Genomic DNA, 25313 nt, shown 5'->3' with positions numbered 1-25313 from the left:
CCATGTTTTATTCTCTACTGCAACAACTAAAAGTTCTGAATTTATTACCATAGCCATGGCAACAGCGGTCATGGCTCATGGGTATTGTAGTATTTAGAGTCGTTCTGATAAGCTGACAGAAAAAAACATGATTTCTCAGAAACAAAGTTGAAATGATTAAAACTGGTGGTCAGAACATACACCTATATAATTGTTACATTATCCAGGAGAGTCCTGTAATGTGAAGTAACATTGAGGAACACGCTACATGTGACGGGCAATACACTCTGTGTTTGTGTGTGTGTGTGTGTGTGTGTGTGTGTGTGTGTGTGTGTGTGTGTGTGTGTGTGTGTGTGTGTATAAACTATGTATGATCCATAACTCCCCACAGTGAGCCACATGGCCTGGTCACCATGAGACTGGACTGCCACTGTGTGTGTGTGTGTGTGTGTGTGTGTGTGTGTGTGTGTGTGTGTGTGTGTGTGTGTGTGTGTGTGTGTGTGTGTGTGTGTAAAGTGTGTGTGTGGGCGCATGCGCGCATGCATGCTTATGTGCGTGCATTGGCACACTGGGTCGGTGAGGGCACGATGGGAAACTCATCTCCATCTGGAAATAACCAACACGCTACCTGTGACAGGCAATACACTGTGTGTGTGTGTGTGTGTGTGTGTGTGTGTGTGTGTGTGTGTGTGTGTGTGTGTGTGTGTGTGTGTGTGTGTGTGTGCAGCAACTCTGTGGGTTCTGTCAACTCAGATCAGAGTCATCTTTATTGGGGTGGATGGGAAATTTGTCTCTCTCTTCCAATTTAATTTTTTTATTTACACTCTGTACATTTGTGTGTATAGAGAAGGAAATCAATGAATCAAAATTGAAGATGGGGCGATCTGGGCTGATTTTAATGCATCGTTATTGCCTAAAATAAAGCCTTCTGTATTATGCTGTGTTTTGTCCACCTTAGCCTGCTAATGGAGCACTGCTGTTCTTTATGACAGCCAGTCTCCACAGTGAAGCATTTCACTGCATATGTGAGAGAAAATATAGATTACATAGAATGAAGATAAGAGTGTTTGAATGTGAATATTAATTTTGGCACACTTGTGAGTGACTAATTACCGTTAGCAAAGAGCAGTGTACAAAACATTCAGTTAGCAACTTCTCAGTTTAAGCCGGCACTGACCGTCCTTTTTCGTCCAAATTCGTCAAAATAAAAGTATTGGATACGTAGAACTCGGAATTGACAGATATCAAATATTAAAGGACTCGGATTGTGATCTTGGCCGACAAAACTTGATCCCTAATAAAAAGGGATAATTCTCTGTAACAAACCAAGCTTTTTTTAGCCTCTTTTATGTGTTACATCATAGTTTTGGTTTAATGGCACATTTCATCAACCTTGTTTCCAGCAGCAGGCAGCTGTTTCCATCAAACAAGCTCTGATAAACCAACTGTACACTACCTGCTCAGCACCAGACAGCAGACTGACAAAGTTAGTGTCTAGCTGGTGAAGAAAGTAGAACATTAAGCATTTACCAGATATTCTATAGTGTAGACCAAACTAGAGCTAAAGGAAAGTGAATATTAGACTTACATTTGTCAGGTGGACACTAATGCAACTGCAAAGGGACAATAATGTTGCTCTGGGTATGCTGGATGTGTAAATAAGCAAATAATAAAGTAAATAACTTGAACTATTTACAATATTAAATGAACACAGTGAGCAGAGGATGAAGCGATGACAACAGACAGACCACTGCCACACACTGTGACCCTGACATATGGACGCTGGCCTCTGCGGGTGGAAGAGGGGTGGGTGGTTTTGGGTTTTTGGTATTTGATAACAGCAGGAGGGTAATTCACAGAGAGAGGGAGTTAATCAGCTATCATCATATATAACTAGTCCCTGATGGATCTGTCCTCTCTGAGTGGTTCAAAGCTGTTTACTATATATTTTATACTGTATTGTGTTGTGTTCTTTGACAACATGTTTGTTGTAGTTCAAGCAATTTCCTTTTATTGATTATTGGACGTGTTAACAACAGTCGGTTAATCATTAAAAAAATAACACAACACACAGAGCTTGATCCATAATAACAGCATTTTTAAACTTCTGGTATGGCCCATAATTAAAGCAAAACATCAGAGGTTTAAATCTGGATGAATAAATAATAAAAGAAATGTATTTTAATATCTGTATATTGTAGTAGTGTATTAATATCTCATTAAGGATTTTGTTTTTCCATGTACAGATGTTTGTCGCCCTGATGTGACATGTGTCTGAATCTTGTTTTATTATTAATTTATGATTCATTTAATTGTCAAGTAATCTGGCCATTATTTTCTCGATAAATCGTTTTGATAAAATGTCAGGAAATAGTCAAAAGTGTCCATCATAAGTTCCCAGAATCCAAGCTGACGTCTTTATGTCTTATTTTGTCTGACCAAAAGTAAAAAAAAAACTCAAATTTATTCAGTTTACAACAGAAAAATGTGTGCATTTCAGAAGCCGGAACCAGCAAAGTTAGAATGTTTCTTTATAATTATTATGATTATTTAATCATAGAGAGTCAAAGTGCAATCAGAATTTCTGTTCCAGAAGTTAGAAAACCTCATTCAAAATCCCATTGACTTTTGTAACTACACTAAAAACTAAAAATACAACTTTGAAACAGAGCCTATATCTCAGCAGTATGTTGTGGCTCACTTCATATTTTTAGATAAGGATTCAATTATTCAATATTTAAGTTTTTTAGCGGCCTTCAACAAACACGATTTTCCCTTAAACCCTAGACATTTGCAGGCTAGAACACTAAACATCACGGCTCGACAGAAGAGGCGAGTCGAGGGGCTGTAGCTCTGTCATATCTGTAAAATACAGCAGGACAGAGAGGAGTGAACGATGTCTGCAAAACTAAATGTTTTTAGAAGGAACAAATCTATATCTCTATTAAAATAGTTAATTTTCTATTTATATACTTATCAAGTAATTGATCAATTGTTTCAGCCCTACACATAGACAAACTTTCTAGGCTCTAGGAAAGTTTTGGAAATATTGAATTGTCATGGTTTAATTCAAAAGTCATAATAAAATAAGTAATAATTTACTTTCTTTTGTTATAAGGGTGGGGAAATTATTCGGGCTTCAGTGGATTTTTTTTAGTTGCAGTACCGCTGTCGGCCACTGGGACAGACAACAGGCAGACTGTGCCACATTAATAAAATGTGTGTGTGTGTGTGTGTGTGTGTGTGTGTGTGTGTGTGTGTGTGTGTGTGAGTGTGTGTGTGTGTGCGTGCACGCGTGCGTGCGTGCATGTTTGTGTGTTATGTAACTCTAAATGTGCTGTCTGAGCTCTGCTGACATCCTCAGAGGATTGGATGATTAATCTAACATGGACCAATCAGATTTCCGAATTTGTCCCTGATTACACTCATTGATTGACAGGTGCTACTGTAGGCCTACTCTGCGTTCTGCTGATCAATGGATTAGTGATAAAACCGTTAGTGATATTATTTAAAGTGACTATATGTAACTTTTACACGTTTCTGAAACTGTGTAATGTTCCATCTGATGATCACGAATGACTAACAGTGAAAAGAACGCTAGTTTTATATAGTTTTTATTAATGCCTCTGCCCGGGTACGATTTTTTACCGCAAAGTCACAAAATGATTTACAGCAGGTAGACGGCGCTACAGTAACACATTCTGACAGGTCACAGATTTCGGCTGAACACCAGAAAAGCCTGTTAGTAAGTATGCAGGTAAAAGGTAACAGGAGATGTCTTTATGTAGGCCTAATTGAATTTTAATTTTATTTCAGAAGTTATCTGCTGTAGTTATGGCTAATACTGGAGCAGGGCCATCACAGAAAAGAAGGAAATTAAACGAAGAACAACTAAAAGCTAAAAGGGAGAGTGAAAGACAACGGGTGAAACCAAGTCACAATCAGGCTTTCAACAGATGGAGACAATTACGGGATTGTAAATGATTAAAAAATGTCCCCGAATTGGCCCTTAGGTATGTAATATGTCTATTTCATTCATAAAATAACTTTACAATGCGCAATGTGGTTGTACGCCAGTAGCCAACATTAAATTACTCCCTCCTTCCATTTAGCGAGGACGTTTTATTCCTTTTAGTCCGTGTTTGTGTTGGCCTACTATTTTCTTTTCCCTTGTCCCCCTGTACCTGTGTAAAGCGTCCGTGGGTTTCATGAAATGTGCTATATAAGTTATTACTACGTTGGTTGCCATGACAATCTCGTAATGCTTTGGCTCGTGACACAGTGACAGTGATACCCGGTTTAGCTCACGATACATCCAAAGTAGGCTAAGTTACCGTATGCAACTTTTGAAATGCAACGATGCATCTGTAACGTATTCTCTTATTGTAAATGAATGATTTTCTGTCTGAGCAAAATATTCATCGCGACTATATGACCTCCTGGTAACGCCAACTCAGTAATCTACAGTGGACCATATAAAGCACCGTAAAGAAAAGACCTTTACGACAGCAGGTGTGGTAAAAACACTTTTGTCCAAAGCGGCCGCTGGAATCAACACAAACTGAAAGTTACATATAGCCACTTTAATGTAAACACAGATCAACCAGTAGCAGCTTTCATATTTTCCTGACTGACAAGGGGGGTGGACAAAATAACACCTCCTCTTTGCAGCCATCTAAACAGATGTTATCCACACAATTCTAAACTACAAAACAGAGTTTATTTTATTATTACTAATAATGTTGTTCACAGACATCACAATTATTTCAAACTAGTCTGCACTTGCACTAAATAGTGAGCAGTTTGTTTTGTGTTCACGTGCTGTGTGTTAACTCTACCTCTCTCCCTGCAGGTGAGGCGTGCGTGCTTCAGCCAGGTGTGATGTTGCTGCAGGATGTCTTTGCGGTGAAGGTGAAGCGGCGGCGAGCTGCGGGCCAGCAGTCGGGGGGACCCGTGCTCGGCGTGGCTCTGTTCTGCTGCAGAAGAAGAGGAAGGAGGCTAGAGGAGGACACGGTGCACCTCCACAACGCCTCCGTAGAACACATACACACCTGGTACAACACCCTGAAGGAGCTGCTCACAGGTAACACACTCACATTCAGACAGTCATGCAGTAAAAGAAGAACAAGTGCAAAAAAACTGTGAGTTTTACTTATTTTTTAGATTATCCATTTCCAACAAGTGAGACCAGTGAAAACTTGGATTAAGCCACTTTTTCAGTTTAGGGTGGCCTACATCAGTTTAACAAAACAGTTTGGAGCCTCCTTGGCCCCACATGGAGTCTCTGTCTAATGTGATGGACTCATTAAAAAATAAATCCAGGCTGATAGTATGATTGAAAGCTTGTCTGTGTTACATAAGAGCTGAGATACAGTGGAAACATGACTCAGCACTTTGATAAGCGTCATACTGTAAGATGATTACACACACTGCTATGTAATTATGTTATTCTTAGCACTAAAGTAGGTAGGTAGGTAAGTAGGTAGATTTTAATTTTGAATCAAATCAGATTTTATATAAAACAAAGTCAACTTTGTCTACTGTATCTCTACAGATGGCCTCCATTGGCATAAAAGGAGAATCAAACTTGAATACACGAGGTATACATTTGTCATGTCTAAGGGTTAGCTAGTTGTGGTGCTAGCTGCTCAGATTATAATTCCATTGCTTTCTATCAACCTGTTCGTCACTCAGTTTAATGAGGTGAGTCACAGTTACATCAGACAGTAGAGCTAATCTGCTAATCCACTAGAACAAAGAAACACAGATTACTCACGCATGTACGCACACACACACACACACACACACACATACACACACATTCAGCAGTACTCAGTAAAGTGCTGTAAGCAATTGAATTGTGTTGTCTGCAAAAGAGATTAACTAAACTACTGTCTACACAAACAAGTCCAATTTACCTCACAATGAAAACCACCCTGCAGAGATTTAAAATCTTAGATAATGTACACTAGAAGGCCAAACGTATGTGGACAGACAAATATTACACCTGTATGTAATAGTTGAACAGGTCATTCCAAAACCATGGGCATTAATCTGCTGCTGTAATAGCCTCCACTCTTTTAGTTTCAGACTTACCACCCGTAGGGATTTGCTCCTATTCAGCCACAAGAGCTTTAGTGAGGTCCAACACTGATTGATGCGTGATAAGGTCTGGCTCACAGTCGGTGTTCCAGTTCACCCCAAAGGTGTTGGATGGTTTTGAGGTCAGAACCTTGAATCTTGTTCTTCTACACCAAACTGGGAAAAACTGCAGACATTTATACCAAACTTGATATAAAACTTGTATTGTGTGTGCAAAACTTATATGACAGATACTGTCAGAACGGTGCCGATTTGGACCCAAAGTGCAGAGAGGAGACGAGGAGACAGCAGGAAGAGTTAAAAGATTTATTGAAGAAAAACGGCTTCAACAGACGAACCGTGACATAAAATGTATTGCCCAAAATGTAAAATTAGTCCTTTGAAGCTGCACTAGTTATTTATTTAATAAGTACAGTTCTATATTATTATTATCTATATTAATAATGGATTCATTGTCTATGAGTAATGTGAAAGGGGTCCCTCGTAGTAACACACCCACAGAGAAGCAGTTCTCCTCAGCTATTCTGAGCACTGAAGCTTCTTTCTGTTTTAGTTTTTTAGCTTGCAGCTTTACTGTTTAGTTTCCCTCTCAACGCTCTCATCAATCTAGCCATTGCAGACACCTCTTAAAAAAAAGCTTTGATAAGCCCACTCTACACTACCTGCTCAGTACCACAAAACAAAGTGAAGAAAGTTGAGCATTCCACAGCTAAAGAGCCAGATTTAGTTTTTAAAAATAGAGTAAATATTGCACTTCAATTCATCAGGTGAATACAAACATGACTCCAGGTTAAAGCTAATGTTGCTCCGTGTCTGCTGGCTAAATAGTTATAGAAAAAGGTATAAACTGGCAGCTTCTTGCTAACACGTTGGCCACCAACTACTTTTTAAGGTGATATTATGTCAATGTAGTCTTTCTAGCTTGTGCCAGTAAAAATGCGATTTTCTCTCTGCTGAAAAGAAGTTAACATGAGCTTTATAATATTATCGTCCTCAGCGCTGTCTGCCATCAAAACTTTGTGTAGATTTCATAATTTTTTAACTTGTTTCTCTATAAGAATGCATGAATTCAGACAACTTTCTTGACACAACCAGATTGATAAAATTCCGGATGTTGCAGCTACTGAAGTTCCCAGACTCTGGTTTGCAGGTGCACTGTAGTGGGCGGTGCCTGGCTGACACCTAACACACAATAGAAATGTTAGAGTGCTGGCTGTATGGATTTAACTCACACAAAACCCACTTTACATTTCAGGTTATTTTCTGTGTCGACTGCAACAGAGACGTTACAAGCTATCCATAAATGAAGAGGTCAAAGGACACACACACAAACACACACACACACACACACACACACACACACACACACACACGTCACCGTCGTTCTGTCACCATGGCATCGGTCTGACACGTTATCGCTGGTCACCTGTCTGTCGATCCGTCTGCCTGTCCGTCAAACCAGATTACCCGTGAGGCCCTGCAGCAAAGTCACAACTTCTTTAAGTGGTTGTCTTTGGCCTCTCACACACACACACACACACGCGTGAATGGCTCACAGGTCGTGTGTCAGCTCGCATGGTCACACTGCACATCAAACTGTGATGGCTTTTGTGACTTTACACACCGCGGCGGAGGAGTGTGTGTGTGTGTGTGTGTGTGTGTGTGTGTGTGGGGGGGGGGAGAAGGTAAACAGTCAGTTGCTTTGCTGCTGTGCGGACATTAAGCCTATTTTCCAGCCAGAGGTCAGTTTGAAAAGCGTATTGTTGTGTGAATCGTGGCGTCGTGGAGCGGGCAGTGCCGCCGCTGCCGACACCGCAGCCAGGTCCAAACATTCAGCTGCACAATGGCTAGCGGAGAGCAGACACTTTCTGTTTCCAGAGTGTTGTTTGCTGTGTGAAGCAGCTGCAGAACGCTGTGCAGAGAGTGAATGGCGGTCAGAGTATACAAAAGGCGAGCAGTGATGCTGTATAAAGTCTGTCTCCATACACGCAGTCAGATGGCGGGATGGATTGACTGCAGTTGTTTAACAGCACAACAGACTGACAAGCCAGTGGCGGCGGCGGAGCTCACAGGACGGCCAGACTGAGCTCGCCCAGGCCACCAGTGGCCGTCGCGACTCCTCCCAGATCAATTGTCTTGTCAATCCAATGTCAGTTTTCTGCTCGCTTACAGAGCTGTTAGTTTGGGTTCACAGCGACAAAGTGAAATCAGTGGGAGGTGACGGTGGTCAGTCGGGTGGTACTGTAAGGTGTCTTAAGGTCAATATGACGCCATCAACTCACTGTGTTGCCAGGAAGGATGTGGTTCGGTAGCATTTTATCGAATCCAAATCTTTTCGTATCCCTGATAGAATCGTAATAGATTTTCCCTTCAACATTTTCAAAAGGCTAAAATAATTGGAACTCAAAAATGTCTAATCACTTTTTTCTTGGCTGAAAAGGCAAAAAAACACTAGTGTTTTTAGTGTAATGCATGTTGAAACTGAGATGAGCAGCATAATATGTAAAATGTTCATTAAATGTGTAAGACACATTCAATTAACAGATGCAGCCTACTGTACACAAGCTACTTACTCCAAATACTGAAGGTCCTGATTTACAGCTATGATATGTGTATTTATGTGGTGAATAAGAGTAGGCTACTCAACTGATTTAGCATTGCACTACCGTACAACATTGTCGGACTCACGATAACAGTGAAAAACAAATAACAAGCCGAAATTGATGCAGCAGAACCAGAGAGTCTTTTGGAGCGATAAAAGGAATGAAAAATCCTAAATCTATCTTAACCCATTCCTTTTGGCCAGTAAAAATCAACACCCAACAGACACAAAGTAAAAAATGCAACTTTATAATAGTAGGACTTTTTCTTTGCATTTTAATATTATATTATTATTATGATTATTTTCTTGATTAATCAATTGGTCTTTAAAATGCTAAAATATGTTCAAAAAAAGAAGTTGAAACTTTAAAAGGATGTTATTTTTCTCTAAAAAAGACTTCAACAATGATTTTGATTATCAAAATAGCTGCCTATCGACTAATCGTTTCAGTTCTAATTGTGACCTTTCTCTCCTAAAATAACAACTTTATTCTCAAAGTCTTAAACATCAAGATTCAAATGCAACAAACAAACTGAATCACAGATGAACAACAAATACAACAAACAACAAATATTGTAGTAATAAACACAACAATACTGTTTTTACTGAGGGTTTTACTACTGGACATGCGACCAATACGAACTGTGAGTTATTATTGCTCTCTTCTATCGTCTCTTTTTACATGATGAGACGGTTCACGGAGTGTGTGTGTGTGTGTGTGTGTGTGTGTGTGTGTGTGTGTGTGTGTGTGTGTGTGTGTGTGTGTGTGTGTGTGGGTGTGTGTGTGTGTGTGTGTGTGTGTGTGTGCAGCTCTGTGTTACATATTAACAGGTGTATCCATGAAGTCAGTGAGTGTCTCCATAGTGACGCGAGGAGAGAAACCTATCTACCTCTCTGTCTCTCTCTTTTATATTCAGGTTAGAGGCTTTATTAGTTTGTCAGGAAACAAAATGTATTGTACAGCAGCACACATTCATACCCCACCTCCACCCACCCAGTACTGTAAATATACAGATGGTATCAGAGGCCAAACACTTTGATATTCACTTTATTTTACACTCTGATTTTAATGCAACCTGGCAACTCAAAAGTTGCTTAGGATTTGCCTGTACTGTATGTCAGAGAGTGATTGTACTCCAAATGAGAAGGGTAGGTTTAAACTAAGATGAACGGTAAATAAACTTTTCCTTTTAAGCCTTGCTAGCTGTGTGGCTCTAGGTGTGCAGGGTCAGTCGGTCTACCACTTTGGTCCAGATAGAAATATCTCAACAACTACCAGGCATGACATTTTGTACAGACATTCATGGACCCAAGAGGATGAATCCTACTAACTTTGGTGATCCCCATATTCATGCCCCCCTCAGGATGAATTGTAATAATGTTGGTGATCCCTGAACGTCTCATCTACCGCCACCATCAGGTCAACATTTTTATTTGTCCAATATTTTGGATTTTGGATTATGATCATAAAACGATAAAAGCTAAATGTGAGAGAGGAAACAGTGACTTGGCAAAATAATCACAATGCACATGAAGCATTTTACTTAAACGTAACTACGTAAAGCTTTCCATTGCAGAGAAAAAAAATAACGGCAGATCTGTGTGGAACAATTAGGAGACTGTAACATTTCTCACATTAATACATGGAACAGAAATGTCATATTTACATCATGTCTTCTGTATTTTTCCTCCACTATTTGTAGTCTGACTGGCACATCTAGTTGTGTGCTCTTCTTCTGCATTGGTAAAATGGCACCTGACTGGATTATTAGTGCCAACTACTGCTTATCTCTATGAACCAACTCCAATTATATGCATTACAAAAGTGGATGGAAATATAAATTTGCATTTTATTCTTTAGATACATTTTCTGCCATTCAACTATGTTTAATTTACTAATTGTTTAAGCTCTACAAATAGTAGAATTTCCCTTTAAGTCTTGTGTCTATAAAACATCTGTAAACCGCCTCATTTGGACGTTTAAAGCATTTAATTGATTACTTCTGTTCGTTGACCTCAGATGGAGTCTGCACCAAAATATAATCTGTTTTTGTTGTTTTTGTCAGTCTTCAGTTCTCTGTCAGAAACTCAACACTTCTTCTTGACAACTCTGGGATTGTTTACCATGGTAACGTTTTAGCAATGCCATAGCAACCTGCCGCTGGCCGAGGCTGGGAGATGATCTGATGGATACTTGATCTCTATACATGTACCTGTCTGTCTGTTCTTCTTAGAAACATATCAACAAATTGAATGACCTCATCTCCTATGAGACTGTGTGTGTGTGTGTGTGTGTGTGTGTGTGTGTGTGTGTGTGTGTGTGTGTGTGTGTGTGTGTGTGTGTGTGTGTGTGCGTGCGTGTGAGCATTAATCATGCAACAGTCACTTAGAGAGAGAGAGATAGAGACAGAGAGGCCCAGTTTAGGCGTTCAGGATCACTATTTTTCTTTAGTGACGTAACAGTGATTTTGACAAATTTTAAATAATTGTATCATAAACACCATGGGCATTAATCTGCTTCTATAAACAATATACTTCCTGTAAAAAAGAAAGTTGGTTAGCTGTGGCCTACAACTTGAACCCTGTTTTTTTGTCTATATGTGTTAATTTTTTTGTCAAATTTGGTTTTAAAATTAATTTGGACAAAAACTATGCCGAATTAGCTGTTTGTGTTTGAAATGTACTCATGGATGTACAAGCAACTATCACTGAATCACTTCTCAGGCAACTGCTTGAAATATAAGGAGCATCTGTCCTAAGCAGATTTATGAATGTTTATTCGTGATGAACATGAAATATAACAATATACTCAGGAAGTGTAAGAAACACTGAATCTAAAAATATGTGTATCACGTCTGTGGGTTCAGATGTGACTATGTTATGACGCAGAGAAGGAGTACGAATGTTGACACTATAATTGCGGCAATTGGGCGCCATGTGTTTAAAAGTACCTTAATAGCCTCCTTGAGCGGTGTGTCACAGTCGCTGCTGCTGCTCCAGTGACTCTAATGTTAATATTTGGATGAGGTGTAGACGTGTCACACATTTTTTATGAAGCAGTGCTGGTCAATAGAGCTAGGCAGTGAAAGAGAAAGAAGGAGCTTCAATGAGAAAACAAAGCGAGTGAACAAGAGAAATAAAACTTGATTTGCTAATTGTGTAACGCAGACATAAATAATACTCTCAGCAGAACGTCCACCGTGAAGACCGATGCTTGTACATCTCCTTTTTCATTTCTGCAACTTCAGTTTACAGTCATTCATTACAGCCACTCAAAAAACAGAGTTACGCAACACTCAATACAAAGAACAACACATGACTCAGTCATGTGTATTATTTGCCTAATCTTAATGGCTCTTCAGATGTGGTGGAAAAGCAAACAGTGATGTGCAAAAGGGACTTTTAGTCTTTTTGAGTTTAGGGACTCTGGTTCCATAGTTACTGGAACAGTTTGGTCTAGTGCACGTAGTGCTGCCATGGGACCTTGTCCAAGTTGGGTAGTTAGATGGGGTCCCAAGTGCCATCAGCACAGGGCAGCTGCAAGTATCTTTTACCATTCTCAAGGATGTGACACTTGTCAACCAGGGTAGAAATTAAAGTTTTAGTCTACAAATGCTGTAGTGGAGTAATGTTGGTTAGGGTTGGGTCTACATTTTTTGGAGGGCACCAAAGGGGTGGAGCTTCTGGTTATGGTGGGGTTCCAGTAGAGAGAAGGGTTGTGGGGGTGTTGGATTACTCCTCACAGGAACTCCTAAGAACCTGGTCAGAGCTGTGTGGTATGAGTGATGGCAGGAGGTGCACTGTGTGTGTGTGTGTGTGTGTGTGTGTGTGTGTGTGTGTGTGTGTGTGTGGTGGGGCATTAACAGGGCGAGGTCACAGCCTTCTGGGAGCAGATTATAGTAATGATCTGGATAATGGAGCTAGTGTGTGTGTGTGTGTGTGTGGGGCTGTATTGATTTGTGCTGGTCTATGGGGATTTATATTGCAGTCTCTAAATCTGCCTAATGATGAGCTGTACAGGGGGGTCAGGGGTGTGTGTGTGTGTGTGTGTGTGTGTGTGTGTGTGTGTGTGTGTGTGTGTGTGGTGAGGATTTGGTTGAAACCTACATTTTTAAACCTACAGTTTTGGAAATATTGAATTGTCATGGTTTAATTCAAAAGTCATAATAAAAGAAGTAATAATTTACTTTCTTTTGTTGTAAGGGTGGGGAAATTATTTGGGCTTCAGTGGATTTTTTTTTAGTTGCAGTACCGCTGTCGGCCACTGGGACAGACAACAGGCAGACTCTGCTACATGAATAAAATGTGTGTGTGTGTGTGTGTGTGGCAGTTTGGAGTAGATACCATGTAACCACACGCGCTCTCACGCACACATACACACACTGTCTACCAGTGTTGGTGATGTAAACGATATTCTGAATATTTAGCATCAAACAGGCCTCCTCCATGTTAGAACAGTATACAGGTGCCTTCTCTTCAAGTACATTTCAATCTATATGATTATTTCTTTTATGAATTCATCGGTTGGTTATTGTTTCAATTAATCCACTAATTTTACTGGTGATAGAATATTAGAAAATCATGAAAAATCTAAATTTCGCAGCGTTTATAGGGACCATATATATATATATATATATATATTCATTGCAGCCTTGATCAAATTTAAATGTGCTAGTTGACAAAAGATGCAAATACATTTAAATAAACACATCAGGCAAATCAGTTAACTACTCAGAAGTAGAGCTGCAGAGGAAAGTGAACATAATAGGCAAAAAACTCTCTCCTCCCCTTTCACTATCTACAGTATTTTGCAAGGGCATCGCCACTGCATCTGGGGCTTAGTGTCACCCAAGGCGATTGTGATTGGTTAAAAGAAATACACACAAGCCAGAATGTTTTTTTCTTATATAGCATAATGATAATGGGTGCAGCCAGATACTTCTGTCTGTTAGGATTCATCCTCTGGGGAACTCTAGCAAGGCTAAAAACAAATGTATAAACTACAGATGACTGGACAGACTTTTTTACTGTGTGTGTGTGTGTGTGTGTGTGTGTGTGTGTGTGTGTGTGTGTGTGTGTGCGTGCGTGTGTGTAGGGTCCAGCAGTCGTCCCACGTATCTTAAGGTGTTCATCAACCCCAGCAGCCACAAGAAGGAGGCCGTACACATCTACAGAGAACATGTGGCTCCGCTTTTCAAGATGGCTGACATCCGCACTGACATCACTGGTCAGTCCACCCACTTGTTAATTTATCATTTATCGTCTTTACGACAAATAATAGTGATTATTATTATTTTATACCTTTCGGATGATGTCACACCTTATGTGTATTGTAACAAAATTATGTGTAAGTGCAGCAGAACTGTTGGAGTGAATTTTTAACTGTCCCTCCTTTATTGATATTAGAGAAGACAATGCTGTGTGTGATTGTGTGTGTGTGTGTGTGTGTGTGTGTGTGTGTGTGTGTGTCCAAAGGTCAGAGTTAATGGCAGTCTCTGGTCGCTAGGTAACCTGATACAGGGAGCGGAGCTTAGTCCATCTGTTGGGACAGGGAGAAAACCTGCTCCTCTCCTCTCCTCTCCTCTCCTCTCCTCTCCTCTCCTCTCCTCTCCTCTCCTCTCCATTTTAGCCTGTATTTAGTGACAGTGATATAGTTTATTGTTTCCTCCACTCTCCTCTTTTCTCGTTGTTTCCTTTCTGTCCTCTTTTTTTCCTCTCCTTTCATCCCCTTTTACTGCTCATTACCTCTTCTGAGAAGATACAGAAGTGTCTTCTCTCCTCTTGTTTCCTCTCCTTTCCTCTCCTCTCCTGTTTCCTACCCTCTTCTGCTTCCACTCCACCCTTGTTTCATTTCCTCTCCTCTCTACTTTCCTATTTATCTCCTCTCATCTTTCCATTCCGTGTCACCTCTTCTTATCTCCTTTTTTCTCCTTGTTTTCTTTACTTTCATGTTTTCCCTGCTTCTTTCCTCTTCTTTTCTCCTCATCTTTTTTCTTCTTTTTATCTCCTCTTTTATCCTTGTCTCATCTCCTCTTTTCTCCTGGTTTCCTCTCCTCTCCTTCATTCCTCCTCCTCATATCCTCCCCTCGTCTCCCCCGTTTCTCTTCCTCTCAGCAGATGGTGTGATATCCGTTGTCCCACTTTTTTTTGGCAGCCATCGAACACACACTTACGTACATGACCACACACACATACATGAACGCTTTATCTCTGTCCATCTCAATGTCTCTCCATCTGTTTCCCCCTCTCTCCTCCTGTCTCTGTCTCTCCTCCTGTCTCTCTATCTATCTGTCTCTCTCTCTATCTGTCTCTCTCTCTCCAGTGACAGAGAGGAAGGGTCATGCTCTCTCAGTGATGAAGGAATGCAAGCTGGATGAATATGATGGGTTAGTTAGCTTGTCTCTTTCTCTCCTGGGATTTTAACTTGATTACTGTACGTGCCTGTGAATATGTCAGTAATTTCCTGCTATAAATTTATTGCAGAAAAGCGACATAAAATGGTGTTTCTTCTAATATTCTGATGTTATTCTTTCATTTAAGTTAGATAGTGATGTTTAGTAGTCCAGTACCAAACAAGTATTAAATGTGCACCTGATGGCTACATACATGATGTTGTGCTAAAAGACTGAAGCTAAAGCTAACAGGCTAAAAATAATATCCTCACCAGCTGATGATCCATGTAGAAGAAGTGATGTTCTTGTATTTCAGTGTAGAACTAGTTAGTCATGTATTTCATTCTTACATAATCCTGTTTGGTTTACATATGTGAACAACCAAGACCGAGATTAATGTGTTATTGTTTGTATTATCAAAACATATGTTACACTTTAACCTCCCTAATAAATACAAATAATACAACAATACCTAACACAAAAATACAAAATACTGATCAAACTCTTATCATCACTATCTGTGATGGTCTGTGTGTGTGTGTGTGTGTGTGTGTGTGTGTGTAAGCAGCTTTTATGCTCAGCCTTCATAAAGCTTAATGTGCTTAGAGAAGATTAGCTCAGCATTGCTAAGCTAGCTGCTGTGTGTGTGTGTGTGTGTGTGTGTGTGTGTGTGTGTGTGTGTGTGTGTGTGTGGTGAGGATTTGGTTGAAACCTACATTTGCCAATTAGGCTGGCTGTCACCGTGGCGACCAGAGCTTCAGGTAATCCCATTCACAGGAGGAGGGGGAGGGGGCGGAGTCTGTTTGTTCACATTTACTGGAAACACGAACTCTGAAGATGAGCCTTCTCGCTTTTTAATGAGCTTCAGAAAACATGGACAGATCTGTCAAGTTATGATTGTTTCTTACTACTTCCATACTACTACTACTACTACTACTACTAATAATAATAATAATAATAATAATAATAATAATAACTACTACGAATAATAATAATAATAATAATAATAATAATAATAATAATACAAAAAAAACTCACCTGCACAAAATCTGAGTCCATAATATAACATGCAACAATATTCATACTGAGAAACAACCCTAAAAAACTTTTGACTAGCCACCAACCAAACTCTGTAAATTTTTTTGAGTATTTGAAAAATGCATTCAACATTCAACAAGTATATAATTGTAAAAAAAAAACTAACCAAATTAGAGAACATGGTAATCAAGATTAGCTACAGCCCTAACAGTTGTTGATCCCTTTCAAAATGAAACACGTGTTCACTTTCACTTTCACTGTAAACATTTCAGGTTGTATTGTCGTGTTTTAATCTAGTTTTCTTTTACTGCTAATGCAAATGTTTTTTAAACATGATTGAGACCTTTCTTGGACCCCAGGAAGACTAGCTGGTCGTCTAGGCGTCAGCTAATGGGGATCCTTATAATAAATACAAATACAAACTGAAGCATTGAGCCTTCTACTGATTATTCAAGTTAAATGAGTTTCCACCTTCCTGTTTAAGTTTCTGTCTGTCCCAAAGTAAAACAATTCACTGGACCTTTATTGTGAAGTTTAAGAAATGTATTGTTAGGACAGGGTATCATTTATTAATTTTTTCATACTTGAGTTTTAATACAGATGCCAAAGCAATACTTTGTTTACCTTACTTTGAGAAATATGAACATGTTTTTTTACTAAATGATTTTTTGATTTAACAAAAGGTTTTCAAATGTTAAATGTCGTCTTTCCATCTCAATAAAATAAAGTCTAAAATGGACACAATTTTTGTTTGGATTAGGATATTTAAGAAAACAAGACTAGGAATGTGACATTAAGTGCCAGCGCATATTTGACAGTTTTGGTACTACACAAATTTTGGTCGGTACCCAAAAGTATTGAGGCTTGATGATACCCCAGCCCTGTTGAGTGCTATTGTCACTAAGTAAATATTCAGCATTGGTCCTGTGGAGAAGCCATGCCCCCTGCTGGATAACTATGAACTTGAGTGCCAAAAATAAAACACTTTTATTCACTGGATTTCTCGTCTGCCCTCAAAAGTTTAGATCAGTGAAAAAAATGTCTTAAACTTCACAATAAAAGTCCAGAGGATAGTTGTATTTGGACCTGGATGACTGAGACAACTCTACCAAGACGCAAGTCATTTTCTACCTGTTTGACTCTATCTGGCCATCCACCTGTCTGTCAGGGTTGTGTGTGTTGGTGGGGACGGATCGGTGGCGGAGCTGTGTCACGCTCTGGTCCTCAGAGCTCAACTGGATGCTGATTCTCCAGAGAAACCAGTGACACCAATGCTGCCTCTTGGAATCATTCCTGCTGGTGAGAGAGAGAACACACACCCTCATATAGATACACATACTGTAGACCAACACTGTGCAGAAACACCTATTGACATTATGTAGAAACTGCCAGACAGCGTGTTTTATCAGATGTTTGTCTGTTCATCTATACAGGTTCTACAGACGTGGTTTCCTGTTCTGTTCACGGAGTCAGAGATCCAGTCACTGCAGCCCTGCATATCGTCCTAGGTAGGTTCTACCTGTTCCACATAGGTACAACATCCTACATAGGTCTATAGTCACATTGGCTATTGTGGGTTATACTTGTTCTATATCTATAGTCACACTGTCTTAGGTAGGTTATTCCTGTTCTGTCTATAGTTACATTTAACTGTTGGGTATAGTTGGGTTTACCTGTTCTACATCTATAGTCACAGGGCCCCGGGTAGGGTTTACCCGTTCTATGTTTATACTTTTGTCATCCTGTCTTCCTGGGTGGATTCTACCTTTTCTAGATCAATAGTTGTGTTGTCTTAGGTGAATCCTACCTGTTCTAGATCTACAGTCACATTGTCCTAAGGGGGTTCTACTTATTCTATATCTATAGTCACACCATTCTGGATCAGGTCTACCTTGTTAAAATCTATAGTCCTTTTTACTCTGTGGGTTCTACCTCTTCTCAAATCTATAGCCACATACTTTTTTGTGTGTGTTTTAGAGCTATACTCATGTCATCTGGTTGGATTCTACCAGTTCTAAATTTATAGTCACTTCTCAATCGTTGTTCTAATTAAATTTACTTTGAGCAACTCACAGGGAGCCAATCAGAAGCTTGTGTTGTTGTTGAGCTTTGCTGTGATTGAGTGATGGTCACTCAGACTATTTGAGAACAAACAAACGCACAGACAGGCGGTGTGACTGGACTCTGGAGGCAGCAGACAGACAGATGTCTAACAGCAGGATCAGTTTCAATCTAAATCACAGGTTTACTTTGTTCACTGTAGCCCCGCCCCCTTCACCTCTCAGGTAAACCTTCTGACCAATCAGCTGTGTTTGAATGAATGAACTAATTAACACTGGAAGCTGTGTGTGTGTGTGTGTGTGTGTGTGTGTGTGAGACAGATGGGAGTATTCAGTGGCACGTATTTAATTCCTAAACAATAGAAAACAGTTAAAGTTCCCATGCAGGAAGCTGTTCCCACGGACAGGTGACTACAGGTTAACCAAGGTAAACATACAGTACCTGAACTGTCTGTTACTGGCAGCACACCTCAGAGTGTCTCTCATGTCTGTACAGTGCATATGAAGCTACAGCCAGCAGCCAATTTGCTTTTAATTTTTTTTAAAATGTTTTCACCTTTTATTTTTACAGGCAAGTCATTAAGAACGTGTTCTTATTTACAATGGCGGCCTGACAAGTGGCATAGCCACTTAGGGAAAGGGAAGGAGGGCTAGATAATAAATACATTAGAAATACATACAGTTTAGAAATTACATAAAATACAATTTGAAATACTACACAGAAAACAATAAACACTTATAACGAGATAAGTGCACAGGTACATGGGTGAGTAAGAGAGGGAGAACATTTAAATATTTAGCTGGAAAAATTATTATGTAGAGAAGCAACTGTATATGTCCATGGTCAAGGATGATATGATGGTTTTGAAGGATGAAATGGAAATTAGTTTGTCCAGTTTGAGAATCTTTTGCAGTGCATTCCAGTCGCGAGCTGCAGCAGATTGAAAAGATGTGAGCCCAGAGGCAGAGTTGGTTTTGGGAATGCTTAATTGAAGATGAAGTGAGGACCGGGTATTGTATATGACAGACTTTGGCTGCAGCAGGTGACCTAAGTAAGGAGTTGATTGGCCAAGAAGGGTCTTGTAAATGAAAGTGAACCAGTGAATCTTACGGCGAATGTGAAGGGAGGGCCAGTTGACAGATGAATATAGGGTGCAGTGGTGTGCATTGAAGGGGGCATTTGTGGCAAACCTGATAGCGGAATGGTAAAGAGTGTCAAGTTTTGATAGAGTTTTCTTGCAAGCAACCCTGTATATAGTGTCACCATAATCTAACATGGGTAGAATTGTCATTTGAATGAGAATGAAATTTGGCAGAAGTGGTGAAAGTGGAGCGGTTTCTGTAAAAGAAACTGAGTTTGGCCTTGACCTTAGATTGCAGCTTTGATATGTGGATGGAGAAAGAAAGTGAAGTTTCCAACCAGACGCCCAAGTATGTATATACAGTGACTTGTTCAAGGATAGCCCCCTTTAAGGTGGTAATGTTAAGGGCGGGAGAAAGCGTAGTACCCTTACAGTTACTTACTAAAAATACTTTAGTTTTGGAGGTATTGAGAGTGAGTTTGAGTTGGGAAAAAGACTGCTGTAGTTGGAAGAAGCTATCTTGCAGAGTAGTTTGAACAGTATCAGAGGAAGGACCAGTGGCATAAAGAATTGTATCATTAGCATATAAGTGAATGAGTGAATTGCCAGCTGCCTGAGGAATGTTATTAATGTATATTGAGAAAGGTGTGGGGCCAAGTATGGAGCCTTGGGGGACACCCCTGGTGACCGGGAGAAAATGGGAGAAAAGGTTTTCAAATCTTACACATTGCACCCGGTGAGAGAGATAATTGGAAAACCAAACCAGTGAGTGATCAGTGACACCAATGCTGCTAAGTCTGTGAATGAGTGTATTGTGGTCCACAGAGGCAAAAGCTTTGGCAAGGTCAATGAATATAGCAGCGCAGTGTTGTTTGGTATCTAATGCAGATGTAATGTCATTGAGTACCATTGTGGTAGCTGTAACACAACCATACCCAGATTGAAAGCCAGACTGTGCTCCGGAGATGATACCGTTCACATTAAGGTGTTTGGTTAGTTGTTTGTTGACAAGTTTTTCCAGAATCTTAGACACACAAGGCAAGATGTAAATTGGCCTGTAATTGTTTAGGTCAGCCTGATCACCGCCCTTAAACATAGGAAGCACAACCGCTTCTTTCCAAGCAGGTGGAAACTCTACAGTATATTTATTACCTGCTGGTGAAAATAAATATTGGTTGCACCTTTAAGAAGCGCTGCAGGTTTGATCTCACTGACACACACACACACACACACACACACACACACACACACACACACGCGCCATATGGAGAGGAAATCAGATTCTATCCAGAGAGACAGACTGGCACTCAGTCAGACAGACAGGTGGGGAGACAGTAGTTCAGTAGGTTACAGCAGGTATGCGGCCAGATGGTGTGTGTGTGTGTGTGTGTGTGTGTGTGTGTGTGTGTGTGTGTGTGTGTGTGTGTGTGTGTGTGTGTGTGTGTGTGTGTGTGTGTGTGTGTGTGCGTGCATGCGTGTGTGCGTGCATGCGTGTGTGCATGTGTGGAGCATCTAACTAAATGGTTGTGATGGTGAAATCATGACGATGAGGTTGATTATATTTTCATTCCAGTTACTTCTACGGTTTGTGCTGCATTCAGAGGCTGTGGGGAAAAAGCCGTAAAAAAATCTTAACAAAAGGTTGATTTACTGAAATTGTTTTCAGCTGCATCTTGTGGCCTTAACCTGCTGATGGAGTTTGATAGTTTTAGGGGTTTTCACAGCATTTAAAGTAATTTAAAGGAGAATTTCACAAAAAAGTTGAAAACATAAAAAGGAACTTGTCTCGTCTTACTGCCCATTCTCTGTGTGCGTTCACTCTGTCATAAAAAGGAAGATTGTCTTTTAATCTTCACTTTCACTGAGAGGGACGCATTTGTCCTAAATCTGCTTCAAATGTATTCTTAAATCTGCTGCTTCAGAGACTGCTCAAACTGGACTGACCAGAGACTGGTCACTTTGCTGCAATGTGATTCCACTGAAATTTATAGATATTAACACACACACTGACCTCTTTCTGTCGCCCATATTTGTGCTGCTTCTCATGAATATTAATGACCTTCTCACCATACGACCACTTGGCCTTCTTACAGGCTGTGTGTGTGTGTGTATTAATATTCATAATTAAAATACAATTCATCAGTATTTAATTTACTACCATCTGTCTGTCTGCAGGTCACCTGCAGCAGGTAGACATGTGCAGCTTCTCGTCTCTCGGACAGTTGGTGTGTTTCGGTTTCTCCGCCATGTTCGGCTTCGGTGGCCAAAGCTTAGCTCGAGCAGAGAAGAAGAGGTGGATGCCGTCGTCGCGGCGACGAGAGTACGCTCTTGTGAAGACACTGGCTAGGCTGAGGTAACACACACATACACACACAAATATACACATGCACAATTTTTGAGTTACATAGAGCAAGTTGAATTTAGTTTTTTTAAGGGTCCAAGGATGGAAGTCAAATGTTCTTCAGATTTTAAAGGGATAATTCGGATATTTTTAAGTGGGGTTGTACGATGTACTTATCCATACTCAGTGTATTACCTACAGATGGTGGTCGGCACGTCCCCAGTTTGAATAAGCACACAGGAGGACCGACACACAAGCTAAGCAATGTAGCCTACTTCTGCAGAAGGGGGCAGCAGCTAAACGTATTTTAGCCACCTAAACAAGGCCGACCTAAAAAAACAATCAATATTAGTTTAGGTGTACACTCTATTTAGAATATTTTCACAGCTTTACCTTGCTGTCAGACAGCCCTTTCCGACAGGGAACTGAAGTGTTTTTTTATCTCTTCAGACCCACGAGAACAGAACAGTAATTTTACCTTGCAGAACATTACAACAGTTGCTGGTCTACCACTGCGGCTGTTAGTTTGTTTGTGTTATTGTGTGACTTCGCTGAATCCTAATTAACCCTTTAAAATCCTCTAAGACAAAATAATGATTTTGGTTATATATTAAAAAATAAATAAATATATTAATACAAAATTGACTTGGATTCAGAGTCTTATAAATAAATAAAACATGTCACAAAAAGTTACATAATTCAAAAGTACATTTTTAGCCATCCCAGCAGCGTAATGGATGGATTGCCATATAATTAGGAAATGTTAGCATGCTAACAGGCTAAACTAAGATGGTGAACATCAAACCTGCTAACCATCAGCATGTTAGCATTAGGCTCGTTCGAGATGAGCCAGGTCTGCGCAGAATCGATCACCAGCGATCGCCGCCCAATGCATGCCGGTTAGATTTGTGTCCGACTTGATCCCGACTTGCTCTGATGTCATGCACACGTGGGCAACAATAACCTCACGAGATCAAGGCGGCCGCAGTTCTGACACGCAGGCAGCACAGTTGCTTTTCACAGACTGCAAGACCCAGGCAGACCCAGGGCATGCTGGGAAACGCCGGCCTCTCAGCTGATCTAACAGCTGATTGGTTCAGAATCGACTCAACATGATGACGTTTTAAGGCCCGGACACACAGAGCCGATAATCGGCCGATGGACAGTCTGGCGAGGTCAGTGACTCAAGTCTGTTCGGTGTGTTCCGTGCCGTCGTCCGTCCGAGGGGCCGTCGTCCTTAATTTTCGCCGATTTTACATGTATAATCGGCGGGGCGGGAACTGCCGGCAGTCGGACTCAAATGACCCATCTGATTGGTAGAGTGCTAACCCGGAAACGGGGAGCAGAATGATCGTGACTAGAGTCTCTCAAAATCTGACGAAAATCTTTTAAACTGACCTTTGTTGATCTGAAATGAAGACAGATTCAGAAACTGCACGGCCTATTTCTCGCTTAAAATGTTTTCAGAAACACGTTTCGGTGAACTATTTTAGTACAATATGAGATCGTCTTTGAATTTCCAGAGAAACCAGACCCATGTGACGTGTTGGTCCAATCAGCTGCCGGTTTTCATTTTTGGGCGACAATACAGGTTAGCGACGCCTGCTGTTATGGAGACGTATTACGTCTCGTCACTTTGGTGTGTTCCGAGGCACTTTTTTGACCAACTTGGGGAGACTGATCAGTCCAACTGCCTTTTCTGCCGACGTTTGGCCGTCGGCTCTGTGTGTCTGGGCCTTTATATAAACTTTTTATTGATTTTGAATTGGAGGGATTTTAACTGATATTTATCTGATTTAAAGGCTTATTCTGTACAGAACACATGTTGTGTGGCTGATAGTTATGTTTAGAAGTCAGAGAGACTAAATCCGTTCTGATTACAGATCCTCTACAGTGTGTTGTTAATTAAAATCAGCAACAGATCACATGTAGAGCATTTTGAGAGCTACTCTGTCATAATTAAAACAACTGAGACTGTGTAGGAGCTGATATATGGGTCTGATAACATTTTATTAAATCTGAATCGGACCACAGTGTTTCTGTGACTTCCTGTCCAGCCTGAATACTGCTGGAATCGGCTGGAAACTGTCCGACTTGAGAGCGGATTTTTGTCACCGCCCCCGGCTGCTGCTGCCTGTTCTCGTCCACTTTACAGGCGAGGCGCAGTTCATTTCGAACAAGCCTATTGTCATTGTGGGCATGCTGATGTTAGCATTTAGCACCGCTGTGTCTAAGTAGCCTCACAGAACTCATTTCTTCTTCTCTTCTGTCTCGCTCAGACCAGAAGACTGTCAGCTGTCTTTTCTACCAGTGAAGAAGTCAAACAGGTGAGAAACACACACACACACACACACACACACACACACACACACACACACACAACAATAGCAACTTAGCACAACTGTTTGTCATGTTCAAAACTAAATTTGAACTCCTCCTTCTCAGAGACCAGGACCAGGACCCAGAGTCAGGTGAGACCAGTACTTGTCTAGAAAGAAGATCAAAGCTGGTTCATATTCCATCCCTGTCAATACCAGTTTGATTTACTGTTTTTCTTTCTGTGATTGGTCGGTGTAGGAGGGGAGGAGTCCTGGACGACTAATCAGGGCCTGTATTTGAGCATCAGCATCATGTCCATCCCCTGTCTGAGTCCACACACACCTCAAGGACTGGCTCCCAACACTACGTAAATGACGGTTAATCCTTCTGAGAACGTTAAAGTCAGCTGTGTTGTGACTCTGACACTGCAGGTTTGTTTCATAATGTTTCTACCACTGAACACATTCTTCCACTTCCTGTTTGTGACAGTTTGGCAAATGGCAGCGCTGCATTGATTGCAGTAGGAAATACTTCCAGGTCAGAGTTCATCAAACATCTGAAGAGATACACCGGCAGTAGTGGACAGGTGAGAGCAACTGTCAATCAGAATGGAAACTCCTTCTAATTAATTCTACAATCTTGTTTAGGCTACGTGGGTTAGGGATGGGGTTTGAAATCTAATTTCAAATTTGCTCATGGAATCCAAATCCTTTCAAATCTCTTATCAGACCTTATTAGTTCACCTTTCAACATTAGAAAAATGACTAAAGGCTAAAACAACTCTTATTGCAGGTTTAAATTGACGTGAGGTGATCAGTGGATCATTTCTCTAGAGACGAGTCACCACTCTGTTGGTTCCTGTTTAACTATTAAAACACACAGTCCACTTGCGGTCATACAGTGGTGTTACAGAGTGATGTTTCTTTGCGTTCACAAGCAATCTTTGGCTGAATACAGACACAAGCTGTAGTGAGCATAACCAGAAAACAGACAAACCTTTCATTTTTAACCAGCCACAGTCAGCCAAAAAGGAGAAGCTGCTACATAGTTTGACAATTCTAGGTATTTTGCAGACCAGATCCAAAATGGAGCTGGCTATCTGAACCAATCATCACCAATAATGTGGGTTGTGTTGTCTCACTCTGAACCTCGGCATCCTGATAATTCCACCTCTCACAGAGCCAAAATAAACAAACTAGTTAGTGAATAGATTAGCCTGGTTCAGCATGGCCTGGCCTGTGAGACCGCATACTAACCCACTTACTAAATATACTGACAGTGTGGCGCACTGTCCTGCAGAGTAAACAGGCTGTTTACTCACTGACCTACATCCTGTTGGAGGGACAGACAGCTCAGCGTCAAACATGACAAGACGGAGCTGACATTTAACCATAACAG

The 25313-nt window shown here is 40.6% G+C and overlaps 1 protein-coding gene across 1 annotated transcript in view; it reads left to right on the top strand.

Annotated features, from left to right (window-relative positions):
* Nucleotides 1–25313, top strand: part of cerkl (ceramide kinase-like) — a 31368-nt gene that overhangs the window by 3507 nt on the left and 2548 nt on the right. The window contains exons 3-12 of the mRNA XM_031282198.2: nt 4832–5062; nt 13779–13910; nt 15006–15069; nt 17282–17412; nt 17547–17621; nt 21431–21608; nt 23876–23923; nt 24042–24067; nt 24174–24282; nt 24405–24501. Coding sequence (XP_031138058.1) covers nt 4832–5062; nt 13779–13910; nt 15006–15069; nt 17282–17412; nt 17547–17621; nt 21431–21608; nt 23876–23923; nt 24042–24067; nt 24174–24282; nt 24405–24501 — 1091 coding nt within the window. The remainder of the gene's footprint in view (nt 1–4831; nt 5063–13778; nt 13911–15005; nt 15070–17281; nt 17413–17546; nt 17622–21430; nt 21609–23875; nt 23924–24041; nt 24068–24173; nt 24283–24404; nt 24502–25313) is intronic.

This window comes from Sander lucioperca, chromosome 8, assembly GCF_008315115.2.
Source record: "Sander lucioperca isolate FBNREF2018 chromosome 8, SLUC_FBN_1.2, whole genome shotgun sequence".
NCBI classification, from domain to species: domain Eukaryota; kingdom Metazoa; phylum Chordata; class Actinopteri; order Perciformes; family Percidae; genus Sander; species Sander lucioperca.
The sequence above is the reverse complement of the archived record's forward strand: the minus strand, read 5'-3'. Positions and strand labels throughout refer to the sequence as shown.